This window comes from Bipolaris zeicola (genome assembly GCF_000523435.1).
Source record: "Bipolaris zeicola 26-R-13 unplaced genomic scaffold scaffold_152, whole genome shotgun sequence".
Lineage (NCBI taxonomy): Eukaryota > Fungi > Ascomycota > Dothideomycetes > Pleosporales > Pleosporaceae > Bipolaris > Bipolaris zeicola.
In genome coordinates, this window is record NW_006912201.1 from 17,875 (window position 1) to 43,153 (window position 25,279).

General features: G+C 51.3%; 11 protein-coding genes across 11 annotated transcripts; 6 read left to right on the plus strand and 5 right to left on the minus strand.

Annotated features, from left to right (window-relative positions):
* Window positions 1–291: 291 nt before the first annotated feature.
* COCCADRAFT_103126 (uncharacterized protein) lies at window positions 292–2,817 on the plus strand (the record flags this gene model as incomplete). The annotated part of the gene is made up of 2 exons (XM_007716768.1): window positions 292–324; window positions 382–2,817. 2 exons carry the CDS (start codon window positions 292–294, stop codon window positions 2,815–2,817), a joined length of 2,469 nt encoding a protein of 822 aa, XP_007714958.1.
* Window positions 2,818–5,167: 2,350 nt separating this feature from the next.
* COCCADRAFT_28411 (uncharacterized protein) lies at window positions 5,168–6,326 on the plus strand (the record flags this gene model as incomplete). Its single annotated transcript, XM_007716756.1, has 4 exons — window positions 5,168–5,344; window positions 5,418–5,819; window positions 5,885–6,184; window positions 6,249–6,326. The coding sequence occupies 4 exons, from the start codon at window positions 5,168–5,170 to the stop codon at window positions 6,324–6,326; spliced, it is 957 nt and encodes a 318-aa protein (XP_007714946.1).
* A 1,286-nt stretch (window positions 6,327–7,612) lies between these two features.
* COCCADRAFT_103086 (uncharacterized protein) lies at window positions 7,613–8,107 on the plus strand (the record flags this gene model as incomplete). Its single annotated transcript, XM_007716769.1, has 1 exon — window positions 7,613–8,107. A coding segment is annotated over one exon (495 nt), but the record flags the coding sequence as incomplete, so codon positions are not given.
* A 142-nt stretch (window positions 8,108–8,249) lies between these two features.
* COCCADRAFT_103109 (uncharacterized protein) lies at window positions 8,250–10,435 on the plus strand (the record flags this gene model as incomplete). Its single annotated transcript, XM_007716770.1, has 2 exons — window positions 8,250–8,846; window positions 8,897–10,435. 2 exons carry the CDS (start codon window positions 8,250–8,252, stop codon window positions 10,433–10,435), a joined length of 2,136 nt encoding a protein of 711 aa, XP_007714960.1.
* An 885-nt stretch (window positions 10,436–11,320) lies between these two features.
* COCCADRAFT_46077 (uncharacterized protein) lies at window positions 11,321–12,226 on the minus strand (the record flags this gene model as incomplete). The annotated part of the gene is made up of 1 exon (XM_007716771.1): window positions 11,321–12,226. A coding segment is annotated over one exon (906 nt), but the record flags the coding sequence as incomplete, so codon positions are not given.
* Window positions 12,227–12,650: 424 nt separating this feature from the next.
* COCCADRAFT_103153 (uncharacterized protein) lies at window positions 12,651–14,142 on the plus strand (the record flags this gene model as incomplete). The annotated part of the gene is made up of 2 exons (XM_007716772.1): window positions 12,651–12,706; window positions 12,756–14,142. 2 exons carry the CDS (start codon window positions 12,651–12,653, stop codon window positions 14,140–14,142), a joined length of 1,443 nt encoding a protein of 480 aa, XP_007714962.1.
* Window positions 14,143–14,684: 542 nt separating this feature from the next.
* COCCADRAFT_103138 (uncharacterized protein) lies at window positions 14,685–16,289 on the minus strand (the record flags this gene model as incomplete). The annotated part of the gene is made up of 1 exon (XM_007716773.1): window positions 14,685–16,289. The coding sequence occupies one exon, from the start codon at window positions 16,287–16,289 to the stop codon at window positions 14,685–14,687; it is 1,605 nt and encodes a 534-aa protein (XP_007714963.1).
* A 696-nt stretch (window positions 16,290–16,985) lies between these two features.
* On the minus strand, window positions 16,986–17,144 carry COCCADRAFT_103096 (uncharacterized protein; the record flags this gene model as incomplete). The annotated part of the gene is made up of 1 exon (XM_007716774.1): window positions 16,986–17,144. The coding sequence occupies one exon, from the start codon at window positions 17,142–17,144 to the stop codon at window positions 16,986–16,988; it is 159 nt and encodes a 52-aa protein (XP_007714964.1).
* Window positions 17,145–17,527: 383 nt separating this feature from the next.
* COCCADRAFT_7257 (uncharacterized protein) lies at window positions 17,528–19,908 on the plus strand (the record flags this gene model as incomplete). The annotated part of the gene is made up of 5 exons (XM_007716749.1): window positions 17,528–17,624; window positions 17,681–17,702; window positions 17,759–17,961; window positions 18,204–19,716; window positions 19,770–19,908. 5 exons carry the CDS (start codon window positions 17,528–17,530, stop codon window positions 19,906–19,908), a joined length of 1,974 nt encoding a protein of 657 aa, XP_007714939.1.
* Window positions 19,909–20,268: 360 nt separating this feature from the next.
* Window positions 20,269–20,754, minus strand: COCCADRAFT_28417 (uncharacterized protein; the record flags this gene model as incomplete). The annotated part of the gene is made up of 1 exon (XM_007716757.1): window positions 20,269–20,754. The coding sequence occupies one exon, from the start codon at window positions 20,752–20,754 to the stop codon at window positions 20,269–20,271; it is 486 nt and encodes a 161-aa protein (XP_007714947.1).
* Window positions 20,755–21,880: 1,126 nt separating this feature from the next.
* Window positions 21,881–22,940, minus strand: COCCADRAFT_7259 (uncharacterized protein; the record flags this gene model as incomplete). The annotated part of the gene is made up of 2 exons (XM_007716750.1): window positions 21,881–22,692; window positions 22,757–22,940. The coding sequence occupies 2 exons, from the start codon at window positions 22,938–22,940 to the stop codon at window positions 21,881–21,883; spliced, it is 996 nt and encodes a 331-aa protein (XP_007714940.1).
* Window positions 22,941–25,279: the final 2,339 nt, after the last annotated feature.

Below are 25,279 nucleotides of genomic sequence, written 5' to 3' on the forward strand. Positions count from 1 at the left end.
GTTGGCTCTCTCGCCTCCAGTCACTGCCCATTCCCTCCACCCCCCCCTCTATCCAAACATCGCCCATTGCTAACTTGGTCCCAGACCCTAGGTCGCCCCGTCCGACAGCGGAGGCGCCTCGCCAATTTCCCTCCCCCCCCCGCGGCACAAAAGTTTCAAGTGGGCAACCCTCGCCGAAGCTCACGGCCTCCCGCCCTCCCCCGTTCCGCGCCTTCCCCCCAAAAGAACCTCGTGCAATACACACACAGCCGGCGGGCCCTATATGCAGTCGCGGTCTGCTAGTCTATCAACATGGACACCGAAGATGGCCAGCTCTTCATAAGGGTGCGACACACTTGCAATGCCCGGCTCTAAACAAGACACACATTGACACGGCTCCAGAACTTGGCGTACTTTGTGCGAACACACGAAAAGGCTCTTGCCAACGCTCTCCAGCTGCAGCGCCAAAACCCCAGAAATGGCCAAGCCATTGCTTCTCCCTCGTCGCCCAGTGGCCCCGCTAGCCCTCCCTCGTCTGCGTCGTCATCATCGAGCGTCTGGGCAGCAGCATTGTCGCTGCCCTCCCTAACCTTTACCTCGCAGTCGATCAAGCCAGCAAAGCTCACACTAACACCCCACCATCTCTTTTACATCCTCTCCCGCTTCGAGGATCTGGGCATCCCTGTCGGCCCTATGAACGTGCGTTTAGAAAACATTCACACCGATGCCTCGCCCACCAACTATGTCTCCTTCCTTGGTAGCGCCCAGCGCAACAAGACAAAGTCTTCCGATCGCGACTCCATACATTCAGTGTCCAGCGTTCGCAGCGTGATGTCAGGCATGTCCTCACTTTGGTCGACCTTCCGTATCGGATCCACCAGTGAAGCAAAAGCAGAAAAGCAAAAGGCCCAGCTCCAGGAAGACTTGAGATATCTATATTCTGCCTTTACCAAGATCCCATGCTTGAGGCTTTCTCCTGACCACAAAGCCCGTCTGATTGCGGGATATGAAGAGTTTCCATTCGACACTGCGGTCCCCCTATTCGCTTTTAAGAATGTCACAGCACTTGAGATTCATGACGTAGACTTTCGACAGTTCTATGGCTGGGACCGCCTGGCCGAGAACCTTCGTAGTCTGACTGTTAAGCGGGCAGGTGTTGAGGATCCTGCTGACCTGCTCATCAATATCGTTTTGGATGATATTGACAAGCGTCGCAGACGTTCGGCCAAAACAAGCGCGCCTTGGTCTACTGCAAGCCCACCCCCCAAGCATGCTCAGCTCGCTCGATCAGAGTCGCCGCCAACATCGCCCACTGCCGCCGGCAAGCAGAGCACGAGCCCGAGGGGGGCGGCAGTAACCCGCGAGAACTCTACCAGGTCTGGTCAGCGCCAGCGGAGTACATCTCCATCGCGCCCACCTAGCTCCCGCCATGGCTCTTCGCATGTCTACGGCAGGAGCACAGCGAGCGCCCCAAACATTCGCCGATCGTCTGGAAGCTCCAGCTCGAGCGTGCGCTCCACTACTCCACGGGGAAGCTCATCTAACTTACTTTCTATGGGCTGGTTCCCTGCCACCAAGTGGCGGTTCTTGAGACATCTGAGCTTGGCTGACAATGCTTTGACTACCATTCCGGCTGCCAGTCTCGTTCCCTTGACAAACACACTACAGTCGCTGGACCTCTCGGCTAATCTCTTCACTGAAATACCGGAAAGTCTTGCTAGCCTTACTTGTCTCCGTGCATTGAATCTCTCCAACTGTATGATTGATGGTTTGCACTCACTGGGACGCAACCCTCTCCCAGCCATTACAACTCTCAATCTCCGATCCAACCGCCTCACATCATTGGCTGGTATCGAGCGCCTTCTATCTCTAGAGCGTGTGGACTTTAGAGACAATCGATTGACTGACCCTACCGAAGTGGCGCGCCTCACTGGTGTACCCGACATAACGGATATCTACGTTAGCCGTAATCCTTTCTGCAAGACGCACGTCAACTACAGGGTTACCATATTTAATCTATTCCGCAAGACCCCGGGCTACACCGAAGACATTCTTATTGACACCACAGGGCCGAGTACGGCTGAGAAGAAGCAGCTAGTTGACCGGGCACCCGAGTTGAAGGGAGTCCCCGTTGTGAAGCCCCCACCTGAGGATGACTTGCAGCCTATGCCATATGTACCTCCCAAAGTGGTGAAAGCCGTGGACACACCGTCTGAATCGCCTGGATTGCTTAAACGCGCCGGGTCACTACAGCGCACCAAGAGTGGAACGAGGAGTGGGCAAGAGTCCCAAAAGAAGAAGAAGGGCCCCAAGAGACGAATTGTCGAACTTTCGCAGAATGAGTCGATGCAGCAATCTTCCCAGTCGAGTCTAACAAGTCTTGCTTATGAGGATACTGCCATTGGACAGGCTCCTAAACTTACTAAGCCGGTCAGTGTGGCTGCAGAAGCACCTCGACTGGAGGAACCGTCCAAGGGCAAGGGTGTTGGAGATGCAGGCAAGAAGACTACGCCAGACGGGCGAGCGGTTGCCGATGAAACGCACACGAGCCATCAGCAACTACCTCCAATTGACACGACGACGGCGTCGAAGAAGCGAGCGGAGCCACAATCTGCAGACGACTTTGAGGTTGGTGAAGAGGAGCTGTACAAGAAGAAGATTGAGGCTCTTCGGCAAGATTTTGGCAACACGTGGCTGAGTGCGCTGGGGGACGAAGGGTGGGACTCGACATCGGTAACAAGCTTCCCATCTGACCGAGGTTATAACTCTCCGACGATGCAACCTACACTGCCTCGTACCCCAAGCCAGAGTATTGTGTCTGGGCGTACGCTTGGCTAAACGGCTGGACGATTGGCAGGAGACATGGGCGGGCGAGGGGCGAAGCGCCTTGCAGCAATTTCCGATTGCCAACGCCTGTGTGATTTCGACACCTTTGCGATACCCAAAAGATTTTTCCAAATTTGGTTTGTGGGAATGGCTTCCTGCTCGGGGTAAACAGGAGGCTATTCTTTGTTCTTCTTTTTTCCTTCCTTTCTAATAAGTTTGTGCAAGGCGTTGGATGGGTGACGGGCGATGATGAGATTGCATGGCGCCATGTGCTACGCTCGTTGTACCGGTTAAAGTCTTGGTCTGATGCGAGTTTCTGGCTGGCAGCATGTTGCGGATGTGCTGTTTGTGGGTCGGATTCTGTAAAAATATTGGTGCGTCTGGGATGTGCTCGTGGACTGGGCAGTTGGATCTGCCATGAATACGCGGGCTGTCATTGTTTCTTTGTTTTTATTTCAATTTTGCTTTCTTTTCTGCTTTGACGCTTGTTTGCTTCTTCTACATAATTGGGTTTCTACTAGGAAGCGATGTCAGGCATGGGCGCATGCAGCAGTGCGAGTTGGGGCGTTGTTTGATCTATTGCATAATGAGCGCACATGTTCGGGTAGATGTCTGCATGAATAGAAGACGAATTCTGGCCTACACGAGACTGGATGGATATATATGGATGAATGGATGAATGGACGATATCACGTGATTGTCAAGTGAGGTCTGCAGATGTACTTGGTATGTAATGTATGTATGTAAGTATGCAAGTATATACTCTGGATGGTCGTGGAGCGAAGACCGGCTCCATGGGCTGGCTGGCTGGCTAGGGCTGGCTGGTAGCTCCCGAGCTACGTACATGAACAGTGTGTGAACGGGCGGTCCGGGACGAAGTGCATACAGATACAGCGGATGTCATGAGCAGGCAAGTATTAGCAAAGAGAGCTTCGCCGGCTGAAGCGGAATGTGGATGGGGGGGGGGGGTGGTTTGAGGCAGGCTGCTAGGCCAAAAAGCGCAGCACGGTCAAGGCACCGGCGCAGTCTAGAGTGAGACTGTGCTGACTGTTTAATAACATGGCATGAACGGGCTGTCGTATTCCGGACGCATTGCAGTGGCAGCGGTACCCAACGGGCAAAAAGGGTCGAGGACAAAAGTCGAGGACAAGTCGAGGAGATTGTGGTGGCGCGGTGGCAGGCGTCGAGGAGGGCAGGCTAGACATGTGTGTGGTGTGTTAGCGGCAGTTGCAGCCGGTCAGGTGCGATGTGGACGACGCTGGCCACGCCCGGTACCTGGACTGGACTGGGACGGGTAGCTGAGGCCTGTGTCCATGTCAGCGTCTGACCGTGCAGAGGCTGGCACTGGTGTTGGGTGTGCAGGTAATGGGTGTGTGTGGGTGCTGGGCGAAGGAGAGGGCCCTTTGTTATCATGGCTCGCTGTGCTGCTCTCCCACAGCCCCGACGCGCGTCTCTGTTGGGCTAGCACACCTTTTGCGCCAAGCCAGGCCTAGGTCTGAAACCGTGCCTGCTCTGCAAAACTACTCGGGCGTTGTGATCCTCTCTACCACCGCAACCCAACCCGGCCTACCTACCATCAACCCACTGCCTGCTTCCTGTCTTGCTCCCCAAGCCCCAACGCTGCAGACAACCCGTACTCGCTCATCGCCCGCACAGCCTACTTTTGTCGTCCATCGCCCGTCTGTCTGCCAACCCCCCCGCTCCTCCAGGCGGTGAAGTCACTCCCAGCATCCCACTCGACAGGCTCCCGCTCATAACAACGCCTCAGCGCCTCAGCGCCCCCGCTCCCCTCGCGCTCAACTGCCCACCGCGCAGCCCACACAGGTATCCCCATATCAACACGCACAATTGACCAGCGCAATTTGCAGCCGCCCCACCCGTCGCGTGATCCCAGCTCTGCCAACAGGCACTTCTTGAGGGGCTTTGAGCCATTCTCCACACGGCGACAGCCTGCACCCGTCTGCCACTCTAACCACCCCATTCGTTGACATCAGAGGTACGTGACACTCTCTCCTCCCACTCCCTCCCCTTTGCTGCAGCCCCACGCGATGCATCGCCCGCCTCCCAGCCAGTGTCATCGCCGTCGTCGTGGTAGTCGCTGTCCACGACACGCTTCTGCCGCCGTCCGTAGGCCTCGCAGCACCACACACACACACACACACACACACACACAGACCTGCCAGATACAGACGGTTAGAGCGCTGCTAACACGCCCAGTGCAGCAAAGGAAGAAAGAGAGAAAAAAAGGCCCTCCGTACAAAGCCTTCGCCAGTGCCACGCGCAAATCTTCCTCACCCACCCACGCGAGGTTCTTCCTTGCCCCTTCAGCCACCGAACCCAGCGCCAGTAGCAAGTCACAGCTATGGCCGAAACTGAGGTGGACTTGGACTCTATCATAGACCGCCTGCTCGAGGTCCGCGGCAGCAGACCCGGCAAGCAGGTCCAGCTGCTCGAAACCGAGATCCGCTACCTGTGCACCAAGGCTCGCGAAATCTTCATCTCACAGCCCATCCTGCTCGAGCTCGAGGCACCGATAAAGGTCAGTCACAGCGCGTAGTGCTGCGAAGCCCAGTGTCTGGCTTCAGAGCACCTACTGACTTTGCATGCACCAGATTTGCGGAGATATCCACGGCCAGTACTACGATCTGCTACGGCTCTTTGAGTATGGCGGCTTCCCTCCAGAGGCGAACTACCTCTTCCTCGGCGACTACGTCGACCGTGGCAAGCAGTCGCTCGAGACGATATGCCTCCTCCTCGCGTACAAGATCAAGTACCCTGAGAACTTTTTCGTTCTGCGTGGCAACCACGAGTGCGCTTCCATCAACCGCATCTACGGATTCTACGACGAGTGCAAACGGAGATACAATATCAAGCTATGGAAGACTTTTACCGACTGCTTCAACTGTCTGCCTATTGCCGCCATTATCGACGAGAAGATCTTCACCATGCACGGTGGCCTGAGCCCAGATCTAAACTCAATGGAGCAGATTAGGCGTGTCATGCGACCTACCGATGTGAGTTTGATCCACACACATGTCGAGCCAATTGTTAGGACACACACACTGACGAGCATCTGTAGATTCCCGATTGCGGTCTTTTGTGCGATCTGCTGTGGTCCGACCCAGACAAGGACATTACAGGATGGAGTGAGAACGATCGTGGTGTGAGCTTTACGTTTGGACCCGACGTTGTGTCTCGTTTCCTGCAAAAGCACGACATGGACCTGATTTGCCGTGCGCATCAAGTCGTAGAAGACGGTTATGAGTTCTTCTCCAAACGCCAGCTCGTGACACTGTTTAGTGCACCCAACTACTGCGGCGAATTCGATAATGCAGGCGCAATGATGAGCGTCGACGAGAGTCTGTTGTGCTCGTTCCAGGTAAGCCTAGGATGATGGTTTTGTGTGGCGTCTATCTATGCAAATTGCTGACAAATGATTGCAGATTCTCAAGCCTGCAGAGAAGAAACAAAAGTATGTCCCCAATCTCGGTAGACCTGCATCTGGCAGCAAAAAGCGCTAGAGGCAGTGGCTACTCTACTCATTGTGAATCAATACCAACTTTTTTGTGCAGCAGGTTTGGGCGCCGTTAGATGATGGCAGTGGTCAGCCCCTCCGAGTCCGATGCCTCACGACGCGAAACATACTCGATCTCGATTTCGTTACCCACTCTTTGGCTTTCCGACGGCCTTTGACGATTTGTACACAGTCCTGTCCTTCATTCTTTGTGATTCGAGTACCGTTGCGCGCGATGCAAAGGGAGACTGCGGTCGACGCTCCGTGGCGGACGATGCGACCTTTGACGACTCTGCCTTTTTGGACTTGCCGGCGACAAGAAGAGGCGGAGGTTGTAGCAGGGCAAAAGAAAAGGCGCGCGATGGTAGGCCAGCAGAGATGCGGACAAGAAACATGATATCAGGAGAAAAAAAGCACAAGGGGCATGACTAACGGCCTGGATACGTTTTATGGTTGTTGCATGTTCTACAAAAAGGGTCTCTGTGGCGAGGATAGTCTGGATTGTCTGAGGCGGGCTGGATGGTGGGAAGCTATCAGTGGCCTTTTGATTGGGCTTGTTCAGGCTATCGAAGCATTTGTGGACTCGTGTTGACTGCTTCGTCCTTTGGGCAAGTGAGAGGCTTTTTTACACGGGATGATGTCTGTCATTTTTCTTTCCTTGTTCTTTTTTTTCTTCTCTTCTTCGTTTGCCGCGTTGAACCAGCAACCTTTTGAGGATGAGGATGTAAGCTAGTAGTTTCGAAATGGAGTATGCGTATCCCCTTTGCGAGCGTGGTTTACGAGTGCAGGGGCCATGAAGTGAGAGAGGTATTTTAGTAGTATGTGTGTACTAAGCAAGTGGGCGCGAGTGGCGGATGGCGGCGCTCGGCTCGTAGAGGGAACACGGACGAAGGCGAGCCAGAGAACAGACGAGAGCACGGCGAAGAAGGAGAAAAAAAACTAAACAGGCGAGGAAACCATGACAGGATTCGGCCGATGGGCAAGGGATGAGACGTCTGCGGTTGATTCTGGCCAGGGTTGTGGGGGGGTTTATTATTTTGTTATTCTTGTTTGAGAGAATGAGGTGAGTGCAGGAGAGAGACAGAGAGAAAGAGAAAGAGAAAGAGAAGCACGTCTTGTTTCTTTTGGGACTGCGTGAGGCATGCATTGCAGTGGAGGAGGCATGGCAATGGCAATGGCCATGGCAAGGATGGAGGAGTCGATGGGCTTGGCTGGGCGGCACGATGATGTCAAGGGGAGCGTGCATTCTTCATAGGGCTTGTGCTTGCACAGAGGGAATGCAAGGCCAGGCCAGGCCTGAAGAAGAGCGTGTGGCAGTGCTCGCGGCCTCGTCGGGCGTCGTGGGCGTCGTCAGAGCCTGGCAGCGTGCGGTCTAAGCGTAAGCGCCGCCTCCGCCGACCGTGGCTCCGGTCGCAGCCACCACCACCTGCCCGTTCCAATGTAGTCATCCTCCAGCCGCCTATTGATTCCCCCAAACCTGGCCTTCACCCGCCTCGCCGTTCCTTGCTGTGCCCGTGTGCTGTCTGTCTCTCTCTCTCTCATCCCATCCCATCTCGTCTTCTTCCTCTTTTCCCCACCACCGCACTCCCTCCATCCCTGTGTTGTTGCAGGTCCCGCTTGGCTTTCAATGTGCGCGCTGTAGTTCCATCACCCCCCTTCGCGCCTGTCGTCACTCCTTTGCCCGCCCTCCTCCGTCGCTGCGTCGCGCGCCTTCCGCCCACAACCCACCACCGCCCACTTACGACCAGCACCACCACCGCCGCCACCCCTGCTACTGCCATGTTTTGAACATCTGAACAGAGGACCGACGTCACTCTGTACGCAGCCGCCATGGCCGAGTACGCGTATGTTTCCCTGTCTTATCCTACCCTGCCCTGCCCTGCCCTGCACTGCCCTGCCACTACCGCCGCTACCCAGTCACTCTACTTACATGTCGTCTCAACACAGCTTCATCGCACATTCGGCTCCCTGGGTCCACAGCTCAGGCGCCATGACGCCCTCGCGCCTCCGCTCCCTATCTCCCATGCCCAAGAACCATGTCACCCGCTCCATCTCCACACCCCAGCTCGCAAAAACTGCCCAGTCGCAGTCGCAGTCGGAAGCCGAGAGCGAAGGCATCAACACGATTCCCGACCCACGCTCAGCGACTCCTCAACCCTCCCTTTTGCGCCATGACTCGAACGACTCCCATCCCGACTTTAGTCAGGAGGTGTCAACCCTTAGCACCAAGCTCATCAACGCCATCAACCACTCCACCATGCTAGACGACTCGTTGCAGCAGGCTAGGCACGAGCTGGAAGCTGCGAGGGAAAGGCTTATGCGCCTGGAAGCCCAGGTCAGGGAGCATGAAGACAAGATTGCAAAGGGTCTCTTGGTCGAAAAGGTGGTCTATGACAAGATGGAGAAGCAAATGACCAACGAGCTGAAAGAAGAGCGCAAGCGGAGGGCCCAGGCCGAAGCTGCCAAGCGCAAGACGGACAGCGAGGTCGAGGCTTTGACAGCTGCTTTGTTTGAGGAAGCCAATGTGGTGAGTTCGCATTGCATGCGCTAGTGACGCGTCACGACTGACCAGAATAGATGGTTGCAGCCGCACGTAAAGAAACCGAGGCTTCCGAGAAGCGCGGCGAACAGCTGCGACAGCAACTGGGCGACGCAGAGGTGCTCCAGCATTCTCTCCAGGACCAGCTGCAAGATCTCAAAGGCGTTGTGGAGAAGATGAGCTCACATGGCGACGACAACGAAAGCCATGTTCTGACAACCACCACTACTCCTTCGACACCAGGCCTTTCACCCGCGGACAAGATGAGCAAACTATTCGAAGCCATGAACCTAACACCCAGCACGCCTGGATCGGACGAAATCAGCCCGGACCATCCACTACACTTTTCGCATCTGATCCATCCCGTACTCCGCTCCGACCTGACAGCATTCAAGGAATTCCAAGACATGCTCAAGATTAGTGCTCGCTCAGCCCCAGCAAGTCGCGCCTCGAGCGGTAACTATGGCAGCCTTACTGTCCTCGGACTTGGTTCCCTGACCAACAGTTCGACCACCTCCCTGCCGTCCAAATCATCCATATCGATCAACAATTCTCCCCGCGACAACGTTTCCACTGCCGGAATGCCCAATTTAAAGGACGACAAGTTTTACAAGCGCGCTCTGGTAGAAGACATTGAACCAACATTGCGTTTGGATCTCGCACCTGGATTATCATGGATGGCACGTCGAACAGTTCTCAGCAGCATCAGTGCCGGTTCTCTGGTTGTTGAGCCCAATCCCACGCCTACGTCGAGATTCCGAGTTCCAATCTTCCCCTGTTCGCTCTGTGGAGAGTCAAGGGCGGGTGAGCAGTATGCTCGCAAGTTTCGATTCAAGCCATCCGACACGGAGGATGCTCAGCGCTACCCGCTATGCGACTATTGCTTAGGCCGAGTCCGTGCCACATGCGACTATATTGGCTTCTTGCGCATGGTCGCTGCTGGCCACTGGCGGGCTGAAACGGACGAAGAGAGGAAATCTGCTTGGGAAGAGAGCGTTCGCCTACGCGAGCGCATGTTCTGGACGAGAATCGGAGGCGGTGTTGTTCCGTCTTTTGTTCCTCTGCGCGATAGTCCCAGGAGTCCAACATTTACCAACAGCGACACCTCGCTTGAGCAGAGAATGAGCGAAGAGAGCGAAGTATCTTTCGAACCTAGAGATATCACGGTCAATGGCCCAGCGACCGCAAACGAGCCAAGCAAGAGCAACGAAGATCCGTTTCAGAGTAAAGGAGATGAAACACTGAAGCGAATTTCCATAGGCAAGACTGTCATTTCGGCGGATGTCAGCGGAAATGCAGACCTTGACTCCAAGTCGACCCCAAGTCAGCATGCGGAAGATAACGCTGAGCCAACGCCTGCTTCGAGCCAAAACGAAGAAGAAAAGATTGAGCAACAAGCCGAAGCTCAACTCCAGAAAGAGTTTCGCAAATCGCTCGACACAAGATGGGCCACCGAGCAGCCGCCGCTACGACGTCAGCGATCGTCATCCATTCCTCCTCCCCCGATTCAGGTCCGGAAAAAGGAGGACCGACTAAGTTTGAGGATTCCTGGCTCCATGCCGGGGGCTTTTGAGTAGAATGGTTCGGCACAAACTATACTAATAATTCACTTTTCCTATCAATTAACAACCGCGTCATCATTAATCCGTCTGGATTGGCAGCAAATGGCGGGATATGTGCGGATTCAACGAGAGAATAGCAGCGTTTTTTTGTTTTTTATCCAACTTGTGGAGCATGGTTTCTGTGGCGTGTCCAAAAAACAACCGGAAGGGAGGGCAGGAAAGGCAATGCCAAAGGGAAATGCTCCGGTTTTGACATGGCAGTAAGTCTTGACACCAGAGCTTTGGATTGGACGGATATGGAAATGGGATTGATGGACATGGAAAGGGAACAAAGGGAGAAATGGCGAAACTTGGGCGTTATATACCAGGAGTTTTTGTGTTGTCGTTGTTGTTGTCAACCAACCTTTTTTTGTTACAAACATTCTGTTTTTTTTTACAACTAGGCATTGCGGGAAGGTGGGGGGAAAGATGGATCAGGCAAAGGGAGAGACACAAAGTCGTAGGCTTTTTTTGGTTGTTGTTGTTGTTGCTGTTGTCTTATTTCAACACCGATGAGGTTGCCATCTCTCGGGGGAGGGGTGTGTTTTCGCGCTATTTCCATCTAATTGTACTATATCTATACGGGCGGGGGGTTGCGGCAGAGGAAAAGAAGAGGAAAAGGAAGAGAAATTACAAAGATAACAGACTTGTCATATTATTCATGTTGCTCTTGTTCTTTCTTTTTTTTTGGAAGGAGAAGATGGCTAAGAGATACAGAGTCGTATTTTGAATTTCATACAATTAACCCGCTTTTTCAAAGTAATGCATTTTGTGTAGAAGAAGAAGAAGAGAGATAGGAAAGGTGTATCACAGAACGGTTTATTACTTCCCCCGTCCTTTACCGTTCTTCTTTCCGCCCCTCCCTTTTGCCTTTTTCTGCTTGTGCTTCTCGCTCAATGAGCCGTCGAGTAGTGCAGTAAACGTCTCGCTGCGTGTCTTGGGCGCTTCATCTGGTACTTCATCATCATCATCATCATCATCATCATCTTCACCGTCTTCTTCTGCTTGTCCTTCCTCCTCTAGGTGCTCTTCCGCGTCCTGATTCGCAAGACGCGTATTGCGTTTCCTTGTGGTGCGAGTCTGCGCTTCCTCGACCTTTCTATCCTTTTTAGATGGCCGACCACGTTTTCTGGGCTGTGGTGTATCTTCTTCGGCTCCGTCTTGCACACGCGCCTTTTTGACTGCTGGTTCCTCTTCTAGTCCTTCGAGCACCTGCTCGTCCTCTTCATCCTCTTCTTCTTGTTCCTCCGCTCCTCTCTTCTTAGGCGTTACATTCTGGCCCTTCTGCACCTCCTTTCCCTCGTTGTCAAACTTCTTGTTGATTTGCTGTGCCTTGAGATGCGCCCGCGCCCTCTCCTTAGCCATGCGCTCCTGCCTCTCCAAATCGTACTTGTCGTTGCCTGATAGCCCATGTTTGATGAAGCGCCCCGCGGCTGCGACATCGAGGCGCGCTCGTCCCTCTGCACTGCCCTTTATGCCGCGATCTTCGATTTCCTTGATTTTGCTGTTGTACTGACGTAGACGCGCAATTTCTTTGAAGATGGCATGTTCGGTTGCGTTGACGCCAGACGCAGTGAGTGAGGCAAAGAGAAGCGACTCAATGGCGTATGCGGCGAGACAGTAGAGTTTGGCTTTGTCGAGGAGAGGGAGCGATGATGCGGTTATCGAGAGCGGTTTGGAGAGTAGTGGTTCAAGAGCGGTGGTGAGCTCGTCAATGTCGACTTCAAGGTCTTCTACCAGGTCCGGGAGATCGATTTGCGGGTCCATTATTGAAAATTTGGAGTCGCAACTATGGTGATGAAATTACGGTAGGTTGCGACTATGCGCGACGGGGTTATTGGGGGTATAGTGTTGTGCTTGGTACGGTACAGTCGCGAAGTTGAGTTCAGAGAAAAGTAAAGGGCCGTGCGTAAACCCGCGCTAGATCCGACCTCTGAATCTCTAGTTGGTGACCCTCCGATCTCTCGTAGCGTCATTCACCCATCTTCACAAGATCCCAGTAATATCCCGCCTTTGCTGCTAGTCACACCAAATTACCACGCATGGGAACATAGAATCAATCAAGCTGTCTTCATTCTTCGTCTCGCAATTCATCCCCAGGCTGCGGCCTCGGATACCTCATATACGTGCAAGATGCAACATCGGTAGCAATTGCGCAAGCCGGGTGGCTTACACTCATTCGAGGAATCTCATGACGAGCTGGAAAAAAGAGGATAGCGTGGCTATCGAGGATATGCCGCTGGATGTGTACGTGGTGCGAGTGACTTTATACCTTTGCGAAACTCACGCCTTGCAGCAAAGACGAACCCGCCGCTTCGTCAACTTCTCGTAATACTGCCGATTTCTATCGCGCCAAGCCTGTAGTGGACCGGAGAATTCATATCATGGGCATTGGAAATGTAGGAAGCTTCATTGCTCATGCGCTTCGGGGAATTCCCAATCCCCCTCCAGTGACGCTGTTGTTTCCGCGATGGGAGAGGCTGAAAGAATGGAACGATTCACCGAAAAAACTGACTCTGATCACCGACGGGGACGCCGAGGTGCAAGAAGGATATGATGCTGAACTGGCTATACCGCGCATACGATATCACGGGAAAGAGGTGGGCTTGGACGCTTCGTCCACGGAGACTACAGGAGACGTCACTATATTGGAAGGAGAATCAGCAGAGCCCATAAGCTCTCTGATAATCTGCTCCAAGGCACCGTATGTTTTGCAAGGACTGTCGTCTGTAAAGCATCGACTACACAAGGACTCTGTCGTTTTATTCTTGCAGAATGGAATGGGAATCGTTGAAGAGGTCAATCGAGAAATCTTTCCAGATCCAGCGACAAGACCACATTACATGTTGGGAATCAATTCGCACGGAATGCATACCTCGCCAGATGGTAAATTTACGACTGTTCATGCTGGATTCGGGACCATCTCCTTGGGTATATTGCCGCATGAACGAGACCGCAAGCCAGACTCGCCGTACATGCCCAAGCCGAAGTTTACTGCTCCAAAAGATAGTCCGCCATTATATCCGGATCCTCCTGATGAACTCAATCCCGAATACCCTCCTCCAAGCAGCGCAAAGTTTTCCTTTACACCAAACCAACGCCATCTACTGCGCACTCTTCTCCGCTCCCCAGTGCTCAGTGCAACATCCTTTTCGCCGCCTGATCTCTTGCAAATGCAGCTCGATAAGCTTGCAGTCAATTGTATCATCAATCCACTGACGGTACTTCTCGACGCACGAAACGGCGCTATTCTAAACAATTACGCCTTGACGCGCACAATGCGTCTTCTCCTCTCAGAAATCAGCCTTGTTATCCGTTCCCTGCCTGAACTCCAATACATTCCGAATGTCCAACAGCGTTTCGATCCCGGCCGTCTGGAAACTGTAGTCGTCGCGGTAGCAAATCTCACCAGAGACAATGTTAGCAGTATGCTGGCGGACACGAGAAAGGGTATGCAGACGGAGATTGACTACATCAATGGGTGGGTAGTGAAGAGGGGTGAGGAATTGGGAATCCACTGTGCAATGAACTACATGATTGTACAGCTCGTCAAGGGCAAGAGAATGGTGGTGCAGCATGAAATGGACGATAGTGTGCCGTTGGTTAAGCCCAAGCAGGGAAGGGCTGACACGGAGTTGGATGTGAGGGAGGGTGTGGTTGAGGCTCCTAAGGAGAAGTTGTGATAGATATTTTTGTATTCATTATTCTTCACATACTACTTGACTGATGTTCTTTAACATATTCTTGGTTCAGATGGGTTCGCTGATCAGAAAATCAATGTGATACCTATCTAATGTATGTATGTATGTATGTATGTAGGTATTCATGCATAAGTTTAACGTCCCATATAAAGGCCTCGTTGTTGCATACGGACGGGCGGAGCTCAGGGTTTACAGTGCAGTACTACTACCTAGTTTCACCCATTTATAGAGAGTGAGTTCAAAGTACTATTTCCTCTAATGACCGCCCCGCCGGTTGAGGGGCTATTGCAATTTTTCGTGCTGGATGAGAGCCCTTAGTGATCCAATGTAAGCCGTAGTAAATCCGCCTCCAACCTAACTTTGGTATACTTTCTTACTGGCAATAGTTACATCTAATATATGTTTACATGTAATCTTCATCTAACTGTAGAGTTGTGAAATTCGTGTACAAAGAATACAGTTTGGAGAGTTCAAAGTTGATGATTTCATTATTGTACCTACCATGCAATTAAGTCTCCAACTATCTAAACCTCCGCCTCCCTCAACCCCCTTTTAAACCGATCAATTGCCCTAGCCTTTGTCTCCTTCCAATCCACATGCGGCTTGGGATACCCCAGTTTCTCAAACTCTTCTTTTGACAGTCTTGCATACGGCGCAAACACGGCCTTGCCTTTTACATCCTTGAGCTCAGGAACCCATTTCCTAATGTAATCGCCATCTGGATCATTCTTCTCAGCTTGCGACACGGGGTTAAACACAGTGTAGCTTGGTTCCCAGCCCTGTGTGTTGTTGGAGAGATCCCAGTCGATGAGGGTTTCGGCAAAGTAGCGTTCACCGCGGCGGTAGTCCAGAAGCAAATTGCAGTAGAGATACGACGACACGTTCATACGCAGGCGGTTGTGCATGTATGCTTCAGCATTTAGCTGGCGCATGCCTGCGTCGATAAAGGGCTCGCCGGTTTGTCCCTTGCACCATTTTTCCCAGCCTTCCTTGTCGTCTTCCCATTGTACAGCGTTGAATTTGAGGTTCTGTGGCAGGTTCATGGATGTGTGTGGCACACAGACTGTGTGTTGTCGATATAGCTCGCGGAAAACGATTTCTCGGACCCAGCTGTAGACTCCGCCTGAGGCTTTGGATTCGGTGAAGTCGGTGCTGCCGCGGTTGTAGTCGACGACTTTGCGGAGAGCTTCACGCACGGAAAACATGCCTGCGCTGAAGTAGGCGGACATGCGCGATGTACTGTTTGCGGCCGGGTTGGAGCGTGTAGATGCATAATGGGAGATTTGTTTGAGAAATGAATCCATGCGTTTTACGCCTTCGGCATGGCCAGCCGGCCAAAGTTTTCGAATCCTCTTCTTCTCGTCTTCTGACTTGAATTGCTTATCTTTGGCGGGCTTGGGTGCTGGTGTGTCGAACAGATCCTTGAGCTCTTTCTTCATAGATGAAGGGTTCGCGGCAGGTGGAGGGCGTGTATCAAGGAGTTCGGGTTCTTCTCGCAATCTGCTGAGCCAAGCTTTGTGGTATGGCGTGAAGACCTTCATCGGCGATCCGGACGATGTGGTCATTGTACCGGGTTCAATCACGGTCTGGTCGTGGAAAAGAGAAACCTGGATATCTTTCCCAGAAGTCTTGACTAGCTTCAGATCTCGGCGCATCTCGTCAATCTCGTATTCGTAGTTGCCAAAGACGTGGGAAATTTTGTGATTCTTCAGCCACTCAACGGCGGTCTCCACAATCTTCTTTCTGTCTTTGCACTCTATGAAAACCAATGGTATATTTAGCTCCTTGAGTTCTTTTTGCATTATCTTCAACCCCTCACACATGAAATCAACTCTTGCTGGACTGGTCCCATGCCATGATTCATCGGCAGGACAGTTGATGTAAAAGCACACCAGAGGTCTCTTGGCACTTGTAGCAAGCTCAGAAGCATGATGTAGTGCGGTATTGTCCTGGATTCGAAGGTCCTTGGGGTGGAACCAGTGAGCGACTTTTGTTACGTCTTTAACTTCATCTTGCGCGCCAAGTGCTTCCTGGACTTGATCGTAAGGGAGATTTTCATCAACCTGCTTTGCGCGTTTTGCAGACGTGTGACCGAGCTCGTCACGCTCGTAAGATGTTCTCTTCGACATATCAGTTTTGGTAGGCTTTTTGAGTGCAGTCCGATTTTGGAAACGCGTCGCGTGACTGATGGCGCGATTTGGTGGAAGCAGGAATCTGGTATGGTAGGCCGCAGTTCGTCTAGCAGCAGAGATTCGGACAGTATGCGATATGAAGGCGCTTCTAAAGGAACACATTGGCTGTGTTCCTAATACATGGTTGCGTCTTTGTACCTCTGTATGAGCAGATTTGCATGAGGGTCTCAAGTGGTGACGTCGACAGAACCGAACTATCCAGACTACGGCCGATTCAAGGCCACACCATGATGGGCAGCCGACATCGAACACCAATGGAGAGCATCGCTATCGCTGTTTCAGATGCAAGATCTGGGGATCTCCCTGGCTCCCGCTGCAGCATGCGATCTATATCCACTCCCCTGGATTTGGTAATGTCGTGCCTGGATAGCGCTGTAGGGGGTTTGTGGATATAAGGCACGCGACAGCCAGCAGTCCACAAACAACGGCTGATGTCGATGCCCATATCATGGATCAACTTCGCGCGGTGCAGACTTTGATCCCGATAGAGCGCTAAATGTCTGATTGATGGAATGGCTGCAGAGAGGGTTTTCAGCCGCGAAAACTGGCAGGCTGCCCAGCCACGTCGTTTCCCACAACCACAATCGCCGCCGGCAATATACCCGCCTGGGGTGTGGGTCAAGGAAGATGTTCTCACCTTGTCTGATCAAGAGGCAGGAAAGTATGACGAATGGAGAAGCAGTCTATTGAGCACAACGGGGGGCGGTCCGTTTCCCAACCATGCGCCAAGCTACATGGCGTAGCTGTCAAACCAATCGCATGCCATGTGCTCGCAACGTGATGCCAAGACATTCCCGTTAACTGTCTGCCAGATCCCGAACAGGCAGCTCGGCAAGATGTTGATTGATGACATTGGCTCATAACCGGACCATCCCAGCGGACTGGGTGCTGGTCCATGGAGATGGATGTGTTCTCTCGAGCAGTAAGATTGCTGGATTATCGCACGAGGGCGGCTGGACATGCATTCCTCTCCACAAACTAGCATCCCCGGGGGATTGAATGCAGTACCTGGTAGCTCAATATGCATGCCATGACTACGTAGGGTGTATTCCAGGAATCCGGCACCAGGTACCTACTTAGACTTATAAAAGTGCCAGGCACAGCACCTAATTCTTTTGCTTCATCGCAATCTTTGAGAGCCTTGTGTAACTGTTCATCTCTCAATCGCGTTCAATATGAAGTGCACATGCTCGGCTGTCGTGGCAGCAGCCCTTTTGGTGGGCTCTGTTTCTGCGCAGACATTCAGGAGACTTGAAGCTTGCCCGACGCTTGGTAAGTTTGTCCTCTTTTATGTGTACACTTGTCTATCTCAGCTAACTAAAAGACAGGCTGCGTATTCCCACCTGACCAGTTACGTACATCATTTATTAAGAATACTAAAGCTCACTTGCTAACGACAAGTCCAGGGCTGACTTCCTCGCTGGCCAATTCTTCGACATTCGACTTGAGGTGCACCAGCCCATCAATGGCTCCGAGGCCATTGGACTACCTCTAGATGAGCAGTTCACCTTTACTGTTGGAAAGAAGGGCGAAGAAGCAAAACCGGTGACCGAGTTCTTCGACCTCGAGGAGTCGAAACTCGAGAAATGGAACTTCACCTATTTTGAAGGTACGTAAGATATTTGAACGTGAACTTTCGAAACCGCTACATACATCCTGCATTTAAAGATGGAGCCCGATGAATTTCCATTGAAGTAGTTGTTTGTGTTGCACACAAAAGAACTTCAATGGTTGGATTTGAACGTTAGCCGGGCGAAACGCCAGTCACGTGGTCAACGTCCTCAACCTTCTACCACCCGTCAAGATCGTCCTATTACTACCGTTTCGAAATAAAGATTGACAAAAGTACAGATCTGTTCGCTCGCGACGCAAAAAAGCCTTCCGTGGTCAATGTAGCCGCCAAGGCGTATCGTCGTATCGCCTTGTACGAGCCAGGAGAATACACGGCGACATTGCACTACAACAACGGGAGCAAGACCGAAGCCACATGGAGTGTACGTGACCTTTCCGAGGAGCGCAAGGCTAAAAATATCATTTTCTTCATCGGAGATGGCATGTCAACCGCCTCTATAACCGCGGCTCGTTCCCTTGGTCACAGGTCCATCAACGGAAAATTCCAAAGCACTTTGGCCATGGACAAGTTTCCCAGGGTCTCCCATTCAATGACGCACAGCTTATCGACTTTTATCACTGATTCTGCCAATTCTGCGGCTGCTCTGAACACTGGGCACAAAAGCTCCGTCAACGCCTTGAACGTTTATGGCGACTCGAGTAAAAACCCATTTGACGACCCTAAAGTTGAAACGATTGCTGAGATTTTCCACCGTCTGACTGGTGGACATATCGGTATCGTTTCTACTGCGTTCATTGCTGATGCTACTCCTGCTGCTCTGGTTGCTCATACTCGCCTCCGAAACCAGTATGGAGCCATCGTTGACACCTTCCTCAATGGGCTCCAGAACTACACCTGGACAAAGACCCCGATCGATGTGATCTTCGGAGGTGGAGGCGAACAGTTTTATCCTTCCGCGCTTGGTGGAGTCACCTACCAGGACAAGAATTACTATGATGAGTTCGCGGCTCAGGGTTACCAGGTTGTGCACAACCGCACTAGTCTCATGGCGGCCTCACCCGAAGAGAAGACCTTGGGCATTTTCTCAACGTCCAACATGGCCAAATGGCTCGATCGCAATGTTTACCGCAATAACCTTAATCAAACCCTTTCGCCAACTGGTGATAAGAAGCCCGCTCTCGACCAACCTGGCCTCAAGGAGATGACCCTCAAGGCCATCGATATTCTGGAAAGCCGCTCCGGCGACAAGGGCTGGTTCCTCATGTCTGAGGCTGCAAGCATAGATAAGATGCTCCACGCCCTTGATTCGTCCCGGGCTTTAGGAGAGTTGCTGGAGTTGGATGATACCGTGAAAGCCACCATCGAGCATCTCAACTCCACCAACTGCCTCAAAGACACCCTCATCATCGTCACCGCCGATCACGGCCACGGATTCGACGTTATGGGATCAGTCGACACGCATTATCTTGACGCGCAGGAGGATGATCGCAGGAAACGCGATGCGATTGGTGTCTATGAGCAATCTGGTCTCTCTGAATACATCAACACTGGAAACTTAACCTACGGAGATTCGCATTTCCCCAGCAACTGGGATCCTCGCTACACATTCTACCAGGGTCTTACAGCTGCCCCGGATCGTCATGAGAACTTTAGGGTTACCAAGGACGGCCCCAGAAAGCCCGCTGTTGAGCTAGTGAAGGACAGCGACGATTTCTACGCCAATCCCAAAGACGGTAAGGGTGGCATCTTGGTCAATGGTACATTGCCCGTGGAGAACGACCAGGGCGTCCAGTAAGTTTTCTCTTTGCTCCTTAAAATCGAGGTTTTGCTAATGACCGACATAGCTCGCTTACCGATGTACCCGTTTATGCAATGGGCCCCTGCGAAGATCTGTTCCAAGGGACCTACAACAACATTGAAATCTTCTATAAAATGGCAGAGTGCTTTGGCCTTGGACGTGGGAAGCCGTCTGAGGAGAAGTAGAAATTTGGGAAGCACCGCGCATAACGACGTGACGAAGACATTACGACCAATTGTGTAGTGGCGTATCTATGGTACATGTATTGAATTTGTAATCTGCAGGAAATCTATGGACTTGGCTTCCTACATGAATATGTCCTATTTTTGATGGACCGCAACTGCTTCAGTCCGAGTGAAAACCAAACCTGGATTGCATTCCAGGGACCGTTTGAACATCACCAGATGGCCGATGTTCCGAAAAAGAGAATATGATCGAACAAAAACTCTCAGGCTTACCCGAAACACGAAGGAGAATATCCCGCAAGAAAGCCGCCAACAAAACAAGACACTCGTGTACCTGGTGTTGAGAGAGTAATTGTACCTCTACACACCCTCAAACTCGTCTTCATCATCGCCCTCGTCATCAACCTCGTTCTCGTCCTCATCCTCATCCTCGCTGCCTTGGCGGTCACCACCATCGTCTTCTTCATGAATATCTTCGAGACCTCGCAATTGTAAGGTAAAGGACTGTTTTTCAGGTGGAATCTCAACCTTAGGCAGTCGGACTAGAATAGATAAAGTCTTTTGTACAAGAATAACCTGCTCGGGGGATGATGCGGACCATCGTAGAGTGCGGAGGCTAGGAAGGCCAGGAGTCCAAGAACACCAAGGACGACCGAAATGCGCGCATGTCGTACAACGACTATCGTTGAGCTTGTCTTTTGTGCACATCTTGTCGGGAAAGGATGACCTGTTCAAGTATGCTTGAACCAAACAGCAAGTGTCGCAAAATTTGCGATGTCCGACCATAGCGCTGCCAAAGTCGCCAAATTGGACGTTGACCCTGAGGCCATACTCTGGCTTCATCATGTCTGTGTCGCACTGCATAACCCGTGCTTTTCCACGTATCTTGGGAATCCAGGCGTGGTGATGATTTGGCTCAGAGCCAGTGATTCATTGAAGGAATGCAATTCCTTTCATGTAGCTCTTAAAAGATCCCGGTACGCGATGATCTGCTAGCTCAAACGTATGTCCTGACTGAACATACATGTATCGCCAATTTCTTGAACCGACAGGATACTCCCATTCAATGTGGACGGCCCAGGAATTCGCTTGTTCCCAGTTTTTGAAGCGACCAATCTTTGGGAGTCGCGCCCATGCATGAGGATGCGCCGAACCGTTTTTTCTAACTTCGATAGGTAGTTCGTAAGGCAATTTGGCAGCAGGTTCGTCCAATCCAGGTCTTTTCGTCCTTGACACAGGGGAGTAGATGGTCATGAACGGCTTCCATTTGCGATTCTCGACGATCATTGTTCTGATGGCAGGTGACTTGACCGTTGGTCCTGTCATTACTTGGCGATCAGCACGTCGGTAAATGGCCGTGGGTACAATGGAATCTCCTTCCTTGACATCGACGTCTTCGCGTATAAGAGGAATTTCTCACTCATCCTTCCATACTCGAAAATTGGAGAGCTGCAGTTTGCTCCGTACTGAATGCCACATGAGCCAGCCCCGCGTTGAAGCATTCCCTGCCATCTAGTAATGCGAAACACTTCGTTGGACATGTCGATCAAGTACTTGGCAGGCTCCAGGAAACCCAACAGAGACATGTCTTGGCTCTCTTGATTCAGTAACTCTGGTCGATACGTTCCCAGCATGCAAATGAACATTTGCTCGACAAGAAAGTACAACCCGTACATGATCCTCCAAAGCACGGTATGGTGCAAGGAGGCGATGTCCGAGACGATCACATCTACCGGTTGCGTAGATACGGTCCTATCCCTCCGAATTGGCTTGACGACGGGGTCGCTAGGCAGAAACAAAGAGGGTCATGGATATACATGATGTACTATAGGAATGATTCCGCTCCTGGTCAAAGGAATGGACAGCCTGAACACCCACTCTCTCCGGAGGGACTCAGGAAGAACGTAAATCCTGTCATACACATATGTTCTGTATTCGAATTAACGAGCTTGCTACAATTTGAGTCTTTGGTCTACTCATCATCGCCACCATACTTCGCAATAAGACTTTTCATGATTCCTACTGCCCCACTGCGGTAACTTGCCCCAAACATCGCATAGTGGTTGAGGTGATGATACAGCTCATACAGTTGCAGACGATCTTCATACTCGCTTACTGGCTCCGTTTTAGGACATAACTGATGGTATTCCTTCATGAAGCTGCCGCCAAAGCCGCCAAACATTCTCATGATGCCAAGCTCGAACTCACTGTGAGCATAGCAGGCCGATGAATCATAGATCACGTCTTCCACCTCTCCTTTATCGCTACCAATCATGCCCACGCTCGCGTTTCCGCTCCACAGATCCCCGTGAACAACCACGGGCGTTACTCGCTGGCCATTGTTCAGGTGGTCGTCGCCAATCAAACGAGGGACGACTCTGGCTGCAGTCTGCTCGACAAGCTTTCGCAGGTCATTGTCTTTTCTGCCGCGCTGCTCTGCATGTCGGATAATGAACATGAGGCGATTTTCGGCATAGAAATCTGCCCAGCTATCTTTGTAGCTGTTTTCCTGTGGAGTCTCACCACAGCATGTTGTGACAGGAAAACCAAACATGGGCATGTCGTGTCCATCTGGTATAGGGGCGGGTGTCGTGTGCAATTGCGCAAGCTTAGCTGCTAGTGATGTCGTCTTGGACGATCGGGATGCCGAAGAAGAGTTGAGATGGAGGAACTCAGTCACTAGAAACCATTTGGAAGGTTGCGCTTCGAACTGTCCGTAACCGAAAGACTGCGGACAAAGCGTAGGAACCACTTTGTGGATGGCCTTTAGAGACGCGTCTTCACCTTTTCGGGGTGCTGTCAGTCTACTTATTGACCAGCCTACAACCGCCATATGGGCCGCACACACCTGCAAACATAACTTCAGCCGCCTTTCCACTTCCCGTCTTCATGAAATATGCCTTTTCTGATCCATCGTCGAGCCGGGATACTATCTTGGATGTGGACGCAAAGCTGCTGCCCCCAACAGACGAAACCGTAGTCTTATCAGAGCTCAAGCCAAGAAGTTTGACAAATGCTGGATCGACCTTCATTATGGATGTGTTTTACCGAAGGGGATGGCGCGAGTTTGAACGTATCTCAGTGTGGGTATTGGAAGTTGGGATGTGGGGCCCTGAGTGACGTCAGTTACATTTCAATGCGATTAATGGGGTAACGTAGCTCATGGTTGAGCGGCCGAAGTGTGCATCGCTTGAAGCGCCAACCCTTTCTATATTCATTTCCAAAGTATCCCACTGTAAACATGTATACTCACGGCGCAAATATTAGTGTCTTGGTAGAGGCAAATTATATATACTAACTATATAGAAATAGAGAGTAGAGCTGTAAAGAAAGAGAAAGTGTCTAGAGTCTTGAAGAACACTAATGGCTCTTCGCGCTATTACTCGCTGTTTGCTCTGGTCATCTAGCCATGTGCTATGTGAATCCAAGATCCCTGACCGTAACCATGTGTAGCTCAAGCGGTGAAGCAGCCTAGTTGTCACATGTGTAGACCCAGAGACTGTTGCCTCGTTTGCCCTCAATATTGGCTCATGTTATTGTCTTCAATAGGTCGGGGACTGTTTATTCAAGCAACTTCTGCCAAGAACCTGTTTCGCTAGATTTCCAACGCTTCTCGGTATTATTGGCTAATACATAACACGAGGAAGAGCCTAGAACTCTCCCAGATAATGTATAAGGGTATCTAAACGTTATAAAGGCAATGGAATATTAGTGGCACACGCATTGATGCAGGCCGTTGTATCGAGCGCTACAGTAGTCTTCACTCTGGTTGCAAACACTACCGAAAGCGTGCCAACGTGAAAGTGAATGACGAAAATAGCGAATTGGGCGGCAGGCAGCCAAAGATAGGTCACGGGAGGCTACAAGAAATGCCTTATTTGCGTTTGTAGTGACCTAATAACTTAAATATCTTCACGTGCGCATCTTCCATAATTGTTCCACTAGATATAGAGAGCATCAAGCTCTTTCTCTGCAACTTTCTCTGCACTCACCATCATTTCAGAGGTATACAATCATTACTTACCCTACATATTTCCCGCTATACACATTGGAATGCACTTGGAAATATATCTTTCTCAAACACTATAAGATGGTCTCAAACTGCGACACTGCAAATATAGACTGCTCCTCTCTCTTCATTTCTCGTTGAAACGCTCCGTAATTTGTGGAAATATCTTTTGAGGCGTGACGTGAGTTACTTCTTTCTCTTTGATGAATGATCGTTCACTGACCCTGTTTCGCAGATCGATGAGTCTCACCATAGCCAAGTTAAGCTACGCAACGATACCAGACACGCTCAAAGTACGGACCCACCGAGCCGATCGAATTCCGTCATGTCATGGCTTGCCTCAAGTCCTAGGCGCAATATACGGGTCCATGTCTCTCTCGGTACATACTTGGAAAAATAGCAGCAAGAACCCGGAATATACACATGCCGAGTCAAGATAGATTTCGGAACAACCGATGGGGTCCCATACAAAAAAGGGATGCAGAGTCAACTTCTAGAGCTAAAAGAGACAAAGGGAATAGTCAAGGTGTTTATCCGAGGAGTTACTGAAAGACCAGGTTTTACCAACTGCTGGGTCCCAATATAGTTCATGGAAAGGCACCCTTCAGGCCTAACAATATAATCGCATGTTTCAACAGAAACGGTATTGCAACACTCCCAAGAGCCACCCGGCCAGGGCGGCAGCGTAAAGGCGAACCTTTGGTGGCAGCTGATAGGAGTTGTGCACATTCTGAAGAAAAGGCTAGAAGCGTTGGAAAGGCGACTTCGGCAATACGAGGAGCTGAAAGACGCAGGACATCCCAATGCCATGCAGGTATCTCGGGATGATGTCGATCACAGCATCATCCTCGCCGATGAAGTTGGTATCGGAAAGACAAACACTGCAGCCGCGTATCGACTCATGTTATCTGTCATGAAAGTTTATGTGCTTGGGTAGAAGAAGGCTGGTGGGTCTATTTGACGAGGGCAACAGTTGCCCTCACTTCACTCAATCACCGGTATCAAAGAAACTGGCCTTTATGAAATTCTTTCTTCTGGCCGACCATTCTCAGTTTGCGATTTATTTGCCCAAAGCCGATACCACCTCACGGATTTGTGGCCTTCTCGAGAAGTTGGATTATATCTTTGGGTTTCACAAGACCGGAAGCCAAGTAGGATGCCGCTGGGCATCCGCAATATACACTTGGAGAACAAACCATTTCACGATACGAAACAACACAAAAACTACCATAGTAGCATATGGTGATCTAATCCATAACTCTACAATGCATAACACATAATGGTACTATATGTTCCTCCAGCTGCTGGGGGATGACGGACTATACTATCCGGAGGAAATATTTCCTGCGACGCGGAGTAGAC